Source organism: Hibiscus syriacus, unplaced genomic scaffold (assembly GCF_006381635.1).
Source record: "Hibiscus syriacus cultivar Baekdansim isolate YM2019G1 unplaced genomic scaffold, ASM638163v2 tig00111792_pilon, whole genome shotgun sequence".
Lineage (NCBI taxonomy): Eukaryota > Viridiplantae > Streptophyta > Magnoliopsida > Malvales > Malvaceae > Hibiscus > Hibiscus syriacus.
The window spans coordinates 446,024-457,074 of NW_024063179.1; the positions used below are offsets into that span (position 1 = coordinate 446,024).

Consider the following 11,051-nt stretch of genomic DNA (forward strand, 5'->3'; position numbering starts at 1 on the left):
TGGATTTGATTTAGAAGTTGAAATATTTTATTTTGAATTTCTCTGATTATTTATTTCATAATAAAAGTACAAATATGGAATTTGTGAAAGAAATAATATTTTACCTATTTTAGGTTAAAAAATGCTTTAATTATTTGATGTGACATCAATGACTCTTGTACGGGGACGTATACGGGAAATGGGTGTTACAACTTAGAGTGCCCTTTGCGGGTTTTCACTCTAAGGTTTTTCTTCTTCAGGGAAAATACCTCTTGACGACACTTGAATTTACAGGATTGAGTACTTCTGGTCTATCCATCTCTGTTAGGATTAAAGAACATCCAGAAAAGGCCTTCTTCAAGACATAAGGTCCTTCCCAATTTGGCATCCATGTTTCTCGAAATTCTGTATGAATAGGTAAGATCTTCTTTAAAACTAGATCACCCTCATAGAATTCCCTGGGGTGCACTTTCTTGTTATGTTCTCGGGTCATTTACTTTTGATACATTTGACCATGGTGGATAGCTTTGAGTCTCTTCTCCTCGATCAAATTTAGTTGGTCGTATCGAGCTCGAGCCCAATCGGTATCATCCAAATTTATTTCTGACAATACCCAAAGTAATGGGATATCTACTTCAATATGCAGCACAACTTCTATTCCATATGCTAGGAAAAATGATGTAGCCCCATTCGAGGTTTGTAAAGACGTTCGATACGTAAATAGGGCAAACGATAATTTCTTGTACCAATCTCTATAAGTCTCAACCATTTTCTCCACTATCTTTTTGATGTACTTGTTTGCAGCTTCTATTGCTCCATTCATTTTTGGTCAATAGGTAGTGGAGTTATGGTGCTTTATGTTGAATTGTTTGCAAATTGTATTCATCATTTTATTGTTCAAGTTAAGTGTATTATCTGTGATGATCCTATTCGGTAATCCATATCGATAAATGATATCTTTCTTCATAAACTTAGTGATGTTCGATTGTGTCATACTAGCATATAAAGTTACTTTTACACATTTGGTAAAGTAGTCAATTGCCACGAGCATGAATCCGTTTCCATTTGAAGCTTTCGGATAAATTTACCCGATTTTAGCCATGCCCCATATTGAAAAAGACCAAGGTATTTACATCACGTGAAGTGGATACAGAGGAAATATATCTTATCCATGTAAATATGACACTTATGACATTTACGTGAATAACTGATGCAATCCCCTACCATTGTAGACCATTAATACCCAAATCTCATAATCTATCTCACCATCGTATACCATTTGGCATGAGTACCATATATACCTTCATGTAATTCTTCGAGTTTCATTTTAGCCTTTTTTATATCCACGCATCGTAAAAGGATTTGATCGTGACTTTTCTTATAGATGATTTCTCTAATAAGGACATGTCATGTGGTCATTCTTTGAATTAACCTTTTATTAATTTCAGTTATGCCTTCTAGATAACTTTGATATTTGATGTATTGAAGAATATCAATGTAATAGGGGTCCCCGTATTCCTCTTCTTCGATGTGGTAACAATGAGCTGAAAAATTGCATCGCATCATGTCTACTTCTCTGCTCATCTTAAATACTACAGCCAAGATAGCCAAGGCATATTCCATTTGCTTTTCTTACCTATGTATATAATGAATGTGACCTCGTCAAACTCCTCTGATATTTCAAAAGCTTAACATCTCTTGGTCTTTATTATCCTCGAAGTTGGTAGATTACTAAGGCAGAATCTCCATACACCTTTAGAGTTTTTATTCTTCCGCCGATTGCTGCTCAGAGTCCTAAAACAAATGCCTCATACTTTGCCATGTTATTAGTTCAATCAAAATTTACTCAGCTTGTGAATGGATAATGATATCCTTTGGGTAAGACCAGAATTACCTTGATTATATGCCTCAGAGCATTTGATGCACCATCAAAATACATCATCCAATACTCCGAGGTGGAAGTACTGGCTTCTACAGATATGGCCAATAAGTCTTCGTCCGAAAAATTAAAATTCAACGGTTCGTAATCGTTTGAATTCCGACTAGCTAGGAAATCAGATATGTCACTTCCTTTTATGGCTTTCTAACTTACATATTGAATATCAAACTCTAACATCAGCATCTACCAACAGTGGGTATACCCATCATGTACTTTAACGGGTCTAACTTAGAAATTAACCATGTGGTGTGGTACAAACTAGGGTACAACAGACCTTCTCAATTGGCGGATATCTAGCCTCGTAGTCTGTATACTTCTTGCTTAAATAGTAAATGACCCTATATTTTTCTCTAGTTTCGTCACGTTGTCCTAGTACACATCCTATCGATTTTTCAAATATGGAAAAGTACAAGAACAAAGGTTAGCCTGTGATTGGTAACATAAGAATGGGGGTATTAACCAAATACTCTTTTACCTTTTCTAAGGGGTCTTGGTAGTCATAACCCTATGTAATGGGTTTTTTTTCTAAGCAAGCAAAAAATTGGATCACACTTATCAATCAATTGTGAGATGAATCTGACGATGTAGTTTTTCCTTTCTAAGAAGCTTCAAACCTCCTTTTGCGTACACGGATATGGTAGGTTTGGTATTTCTTTGACCTTGTCTGGATCGATCTCAATTCCTCTTTTACTGACGAAAAAGCCTAATAAATTTTTAGATGTAACCCCGAAGGTGCACTTATTCGGATTGAGTTTTAACTAAAACTTTCTTAACCTTTGAAATAACTTCCTAAGGTTCTCAATGTGTTTGTCTTCTGTTTGGGCTTTGACAATCATGTCATCAACATAAACTTCTATCTTCTTATGCATCATGTTGTGGAACAAAGTTACCATGGCTCTTTGGTACATTGCCCATGCATTCTTATGTTCGAATGACATCACCCTGTAGCAAAATGTCTCCCACGTGGTAACAAAAGTAGTTTTCTCCGTATCATTTGGATACATTTTGATCTGGTTGTATCCAGAAAAGTCATCCATGAATGAGAACAGTGAATTTCCCATAGTGTTGTCCACTAAAGTGTCTATGTGAGGAAGCAGAAAGTTGTCATTCAGACAAGCCCCGTTAAGATCTTTGTAGTCGATACACATATGCACCTTCCTATATTTATTTGGTACGAGCACTATGTTAGCCACCCACTCTAGATATTTGGCTACTTGGAGAAAACCGTTATCAAACTGTTTCTTGACCATTTATCTTTAATAGCATTTCGGGCCTCATTCACCTCAACTTTTGTTGTAAAAGTTTACATTTTAGTTTAATTGGCAGCTTATGTACTACCATGTTTGTGTCTAGTCCTGATATATCCTAATATGACCATGCAAACGCATCCTTATTTGCTTGGACTAATTTGACCAGACTTTTTCGTGCTTCGATAGAAAGAGTCATGTCAATTTTGACTTTCTTCATTTCCTCTTCTGATCCTAAATTTAGGACCTCGATCTTTTCTTCATAAGGCATGGTTTGCTTATCTTCTTTTTCTGCCATTTTTAACAACTCATAAGGCAAGTCGCAATCACCCTCATTGTCACACTCATCGATTTTTGCTAAACACATAGGTTGCTCGAAGTTGATCTCCAGGTCAAAATCATTGTCATCTATGTCATTGATATCTAGCGACCTTAAGAAAACTAGAGGGAATATATATGTATATATGTGTGTGTGTGTGTGCGTGTATTTGTGTATGCGATAGAAAATATCTTACATAAAGAATAGAAACAACTAATATATGTATATACACAGGGAAAATTTAAAGAATGGACGAGAAATGTGATTTCCATATGAGAAAACCAGGATGCATCTCTTATTAAAATTTACTAAAAATAGTTCAATAAACCCTTAAAAAGATCTCCTATTTCCCTAGTTATGAGCTAATAGGGAAAGTTTTTAACATTAGTATGATTTTTTTGAAAAACACAAGCAGTTTTTCAGCGGTTCAATTACTTTGCATGGATCCCGGTGGTAATGGGAAAATCCTAGATCGATCAACCTCTCTTGCAACATCCTCTATTATAGCATTGATACTCAAATTCTCCATAGAATCTTCGAGGGATGGAGGAATAACCATTGCATCATTCTTGAATTCGTATCCCTCTGATACGAAAGTTTTATGGAGAGGGGGAAAAGATTTGGTTTCAATTGAACTTCACTGCCAACCAACCTCATTTTTCTCATTCCTTGCCCTATTTAGATTTTCTTCATCCTTTGTTGATGGGTTCGGTGATAGCCGAGACCAAATTAATCTAACTTCATTATGGGGTAAATAGGTTTAGTCATCCCTTGTAAATGTTTTCTAAACCCTCTCCCAGTTTTGGCACCTCTTCCCAAAGTCAACATGATCTCCGTTTTTATGCAATTCGATAGTCGGGGCCTAGGGACCTTACTTTTTTCTTCCACGAAGGTGGCGTTGACGAACTCCAGTGAACAAAACGAGCATTCAATGGCGTCCTCATCTACTGCAATGTAATGGACATAAGTGGATATGCTTGCCACGATATTTTCTTCTGTATTGATGGTTAAAAGAGATCCATCAATGACGAACTTTATTTTTTGATGTAGGGTAGAAGGCACTACTCCCGCTTGGTGAATCCAAGGCCTACCTAGAAGAAAATTGTATGACAAAATAATATCCATGACCAATAATTCTATATTATAAGTGGTCGGACCAATAGTCAATGGGATTTCAATATTACCCAGCGCCTCTCTCTTTGTTCCATCAAATGCTTTTACCATGTTTTGGCAAGGTCTCATATTTGAAATGTCTACGGCAACCTTTTGAGAGTAACGAGTGGCATTACATTGAGTGAAGAGTCATTGTTAATTAACACACTTAGTAGAGCATACCCCTTACAGTGGGTCGTGATGTATAATACCTTAGCTTTACTTATGCTCTTGGGCGATATTTCATCATTAGAGAATGAAATGAGGTTATCTGCCTGAATGTTATTGATCAATCTATCAAGTTTTTTCACTGATATATATTTTAGTACAAATGTCTGGTTTAACACCTTCAATATTGCTTCTCGACACGACTCAAAGCTCAAAAGCAAGTCTAACATTGAGATGTGGGCCAGTATTTTGTGTAGTTATTCTACGATGCTATACGCGTTGTGTTTCAAGAATTTTAAATTTTTTATAATTTCCTATTCCTTCATAGGATCATTAATAACATGTTTATCCCCTTAAAGGGTTCTATTTTCCTTTGAAGTGGGACAAACTTCTACAAATAACACCTTCTTCTTCTAGTGAAGTGTCCCACTTCATTGATGTATTCTTTTCCGATTTCCACTTGGCATTCATATTTCCATGACACCTGTCAACTATCCTTGTAAGCAAAGGACTTTGGGGGCGTGATTATCACCTTTGGCGTTGCAACTTTTGATGCCTTTATTTTGGGCGTGTGTAATACCCCAAATTTTGGTTAGTGATAAAAATATAAATTTTAAAATTAAGTGGCCAAAGCATAAACTTTGGAAAAGTTTAAGGACTAAAGTGTAATTTCAAAAAATTATGTAATCCGGCCCAGTAAATGAACAATTTATTCCCATAATGATGTTTCTGTGGGAATCAGATTTTTCGTACGGATTTGAAGAATAATCGGATCGATGATAAATTAATCTTAGAAATATTATTTCCACATATTAAAATGATGGAAAATAATGTGGATAATTGGATTTGAAGATTTATTTCCATGTTTAATTTGGACCGTTGGATCAAAGTGCAAAATTGAAATTTTTGGAAAGTTGTTTGGTAAAATTAGAAAAGGGTAAAACATTTTCTACGCCTTTGACTTTGGAAGATTATAAGGTTTATGTGGCCTGATATTAAGGTAAATATCAAGTTTCACTAGCGTCAAAATGGATATTTCTCATTAAATTAATATTTTATTCTTTTAAGCTTAAATAAAGGTTAAATTAACATGAAATTACATGAAACTTAGGCCATTTTTTAGCTCAATATCCCCATGACCAAGATAAGATAAATTTTATTTTTCATTTTTGTGTAATTTCCTTTGGATTTTGGATCATGCCATGAAATAGAAAATTGTACTATTCAAAAAATGCTATCATTTGGTACCTTTATTACTTGCTAATTTGGTTTGTGTTCAAAGATACTAAATTTTATGGTTTGTGTTCACATTAGGATTTATGGAATTGATTAAGGATTTTGATGTTTTTGAGGTTATAGAATCATATACAAGCATGATTAATGATTAAAATCACTTGTACATAGCTACATAAGCACATGTTGAATTCGGCAAACCCTAGATTTAGGGGAAAGAAGTTTTCTGATGAAATTTGATTAGGGATTTTATTCTAGAGGTCTTGAAACATTGAATTGAGGTTGATTTCATGTTTGAACCTAGTGAAATCTTGAACCCTAAACTTCATCCCATTAGGTCTTGAGGAAATAGGTTGGGAAAAATTGTGGAAAAATTCCCATGGGTTAGAAATGATATTTGGAAGGTTCTACAAGCCTTAGAAAAATATTTTGGTCATTTTGTAATTTTTCAAAAGTTAAGGGACCTATTTGGTAATTTTGAAAAGTTATGTGTTAAATGTGTAATTACTCAATAATTGATGTACATTGTTGGAAATTAATGTTTGAGGGTTGAAATTGAAGATAGAATGTGAAAGTTAGCTATTTCTGAAATTTGGCAAAGTTTAAGTACAAAATGGCAAATATTGGAAAAGTTAGTGACTTAAGTGGTAAATATGGCATTGTTGAGGTATTGGGATGGAAATTAAATGCTGGAATTTTATTGTGATTATTTGGGTTTGAATTAAAGAATTTATGACATGGGCCCATTATAAATAAAAAGGAAAAATTAAAATGAAATTTAAAAGAATTCGAAAATAATAGTACTTTTGAGTATTATTATTTTGTAAAAATGTCAGTAAGGATACTAACATTGTACTTTATCTTTGTATATGTGATTATGGATGCTTGTGTAGATCGTGGTCAAATTTGTGATACAAGCAAACCAAAAGGCAAGGAAAAGTTCAAGAATAGTTAGACTTCGTCAGTAAGGTATAATAGTGAGGCATACCAGGTGAGTGCATTTATTATGTACTTATATGATATGAGGATGACTTGCTATGATCAACCACAAATATTTTTATAAAAGCATGTTTTACCGTATTTTGAAACATTTTCATAAGGTTTATGAAAATGGTTTATGGTGATTTTAGGGTATGAACTGCCCTAAAATAGATGGATGAATTTTATATTATTTTAATAGATGTCAATGTTTTCAGAATAAATGTTGAATCTTTGAATTTAATTTAAAGGCCTATTGTATGTGCATTGAGAGTTATAGGTGCATTTTGACATACTTGCAGTATGATGGTTATCGATCAATTTTGTTAAATGCATTTGTTGTATTTTTGTATCATTAACTTTGTGTACTTTCGACACTATGTGTGCATGCATGGTATTCATAATGAGTTTGTGATTTACTATTTTGATATATTAGTATAGTGTCATTGTTACTAAAGTACCTATGCTTTCGTTTAGCACTTATGTGCAACTCATGTACCTTGCATTCTCATTTGACATACATTGGGCTATGAATGAATACTTTTGAACATATCAATTGATAGGTATGATGGGCATACTAAATATTGTTTCGCAGGTTATTTGACAGAAACTTGGCTTATCAGGTCAGTTTTTACGTGTTTATGTATTTTATACGATAAATCGTATTTTGATCTTATAATGGTTTACTCATGTTTTTAAAATACATTTTTTGTTTTATTATGCCTCACTAAGTGAATACTTAGCGTGTGACGATTTTCATGTGTAGGTTTAGTGTACAAATTGGAGTGAGGAGTGCAGCTGATATCATCTGTCAAGTGTTGCCTCCTCAATATCAGTATGACATCTCTAGATGTTTATTTTGATATTACTAGTTGGCATACTTAGATATGTTATGATGCTCGGATAAGATACTTGATACTTGGTTGTATTATTATATTATATTTGAACATAAACTACTGTTTGATGGATTTTAAATGTTATTTTATATATATGGTATTTGAAGAACGTTTTATAAACTATATTATTAAACGGATTAATTAAAGAAACAAAATTTTACTGATTTTCAAGTACGTAAATGTTTTAAAAGTCATGTGACATCTGTGACTCGTGTACGGGTACTTACACGGGAAATGGGTGTTACAGCGTGATTATTAAGGGGGATTTAGCATAATACCCCTTTTCTGACAAACTTCTGGTTGCGTGTACTTCCATCTCATCAACTTCATCAAAGAACTCTACTCCCTTTCTGTCCATCATCCCCTTTATGGTTTCAAAACCATTGAGAAAGAATGCTCAGAACGGTTAAATTTCATTATGGTTTTAAAATCCCCTTGTTGGTTTCAAAACCCCTGCCTCATTACTAAAATCCTTGTTCCAACTATCACATTTTTTCAAGTGGGTTTTGAAACCCCCTCTTTTGGTTTCAAAACCACTGTACAAAAATGCTAAAATTGAGGGGATTAAAGGCTTCCAACGGCTCCAAAAAATCCCAATGGTTAGCAAAATCCACAAGCTCATTCCATCATATAAAAACAATTCTAAGACACTTGAAGAAGGTCACTACACCTATCCATGCTTAGAGATCAAGAGAAAAGATTCTTCATTATTATTATGTCTTTTGTATCCATTTTTGTGAGTTTTATCCTTGTAAACACCTATCTAGAGAGGTCTTCTTTTTTAGACAAATTATCTTTTATTGAAAAGGGGAGTGGTTCTAGTTTAGCCTTGAATAATTAGAGAATTGTAAAGATTACTCTTAAGAATAGAAAAAGAAAGAACAAATTAGTAAATTTGTTAGAAAATCATTATTGTGGAGCTAACATAGTGGATGTAGACTTGGTTGAGATGTTGAACCATTACACGTCATTGTGTTAATTTTTCTATCTTTTATTTATTCCACATCTTTAAAGACGAATGTAAGCCCTCTTGGTGGTTTTTGGTTGATCATTTTGAGCATAACAATATGTATTAGAACGAGTCATAATTGAAAGTTTAACAACCTTGTGAAGATTCTAGAAGATCTGTTATTTTTCTTTGGTTAGGCTGTTTTTTTCCCAGGATTAATTCATCAAATATATCCTTATAAACCTTTTTTTAGTATATGGAAGTGATCAAGTTTGGGAAGATCAAAGGATCTGACTTCCATTTGAGGCACGCAAATAACTCCTCAATAATAATCTTCCCAACATCTATAGGTCGGCCCATGATTATCGAGTAGAGCAGCAACATGCGATGAGGAGAAACAATTATGTTGTGGGTTGTGGGTATAATATCATCTTTAAAAAGTGGTTCCATAACTTGGCCTTGGGTTTGAGGCACCTTCTTTATGCAATAAGTTTTCTAGTGGTGGAGTTGTTCCATTTGTTTCCTTTAAAGCATAAATCCTGGAAGATTTCTTGATAAGTTTCATCATCCTCATTTGGAATGAAGGATGTGTATCAATGCATAACGTTCTTCAACCAGAAAAACTTATTTATTGTGGAATTGGTGAACTTGATCTTTTTGCCTCTCACAAAAGCAATATCTAGTGGAGGGTTGACGAGATGAGCATAAAATTTTGTTACCAACATTACAACAACTAGTCTAGGATGATTCATGAATTTTTTTCATTTTTGTTTGTTCACCACGTCCATAATCTCATTGCAGAAACCTTTTTCATTATCGAAAGGAAATATGAGGCCTTGTTCCAAGTAGGCTCGGTGACCCTTAATGAGTTATAATCGCTCCTCACCTGCTTTATTTAAAAAAAATTGATTTGTATTTGTGAGGCTTTTGTGAAGAAGAGAAAGCATCGATGACTTGCTTGTAGAGAGACATAATGCAGATGAATAAGGCAAAACATTTATGTGTGGACTAGGGTTTGTTCGTTGGGAATAAAGAAGAAGGAAGGGACAACTAAGAGAAAGCAAGAAGAAAGTGAAAAAAGATTTTTGTGAAAAGAAAATGAAAAGTGGAGTGCGGGTTTAATGAGGCTGATGGTTATAAGGTTTTGGAAGTAGTCAGGTGTGATGGTGAGCTAATACAAAGAGAAAAAATGGGAGAGAGAATCTGAAAAAGATATATTATTGTGTGGACTCAAAAATTACAAACTAAATAATAACCTCATTTTTATCGCCTAATATTTTTTGGATTTATGGGTAACTTTTCCACTTCCTTAATTCTAATAAAGACAAAACCCTAATCCTAAAATGGAATATCTCATTTCCTTGGATAATTAGGCATGTGTTACGTGCAACTAAAAAAATAATTAGCATTAGATAAATAAAAATAAAATACGAAATGAATTAAACACAAGTTAATGGACTAAATGAAAAAAAAACAAAATAAATAATTATTTATATACATTTTAAAACATAAACTTTGCTATAGCAAAAAGAAGATAAAGTGAAAGAATTCAAACTCTTATGTATCTTGGAAAAGTAGAAATAACTTATCTCGAATGATCAGGGCGCCAGTGTATGCCTTTAGTCTCTAGTCGTTGACCTTAAAAACTATTTCATCGTCGAGATTCATGATGTGCACAGCTCCATTGGGGTAAACTTCATGCACTTGGAAGGGACCAGACCATTGTGATTTAAGCTTCCCTGGGAACAGCCTAAACCTTGCGTTGTAGAGAAGGACTTGCTGACCTTCATGAAAATGTCGAGGCAAAAGATGTTTATCTTGCCACCTCTTTGTCTTTTGTCTGTACAAGAAGACATTCTCATAAGCCTCGGCTCCAAATTCTTCTATTTTATTCAGCTCTAGCAACCTTATTTCTTCGGCTAGTTGGGCATCCATGTTAAACTTTCTAATGGCCCAATAAGTTTTATGTTATAGCTCGATATATAGGTAGCATGCCTTGCCATAGACGAGCTTGAAAAGTGATATCCCAAGAGGTGTCTTGAAGGTTGTCCTATATGCCCATAAGGTTTTATCTAGCTTGGGTGACTAGTCCTTCTTTTTAGGGTTAACTACGTTCTCAAGTATTTGTTTAATCTTACGATTAGAGATCTCAACTTGACCGTTTGTTTAGGAGTGATATGTTGTGGCAATT

General features: G+C 34.0%; 1 protein-coding gene across 1 annotated transcript; it reads right to left on the bottom strand.

Annotated features, from left to right (window-relative positions):
• Positions 1 to 10,486: 10,486 nt before the first annotated feature.
• On the bottom strand, positions 10,487 to 10,795 carry LOC120170755. Its single transcript, XM_039178631.1, has one exon. It carries the CDS (start codon positions 10,793 to 10,795, stop codon positions 10,487 to 10,489), a length of 309 nt encoding a protein of 102 aa, XP_039034562.1.
• Between the last annotated feature and the right edge of the window lie 256 nt (positions 10,796 to 11,051).

Bases quoted from the DNA above. Each gene is read 5' to 3' on its own strand.
- LOC120170755 (XM_039178631.1), bottom strand. From the start codon at position 10,795: ATGGATGCCCAACTAGCCGAAGAAATAAGGTTGCTAGAGCTGAATAAA.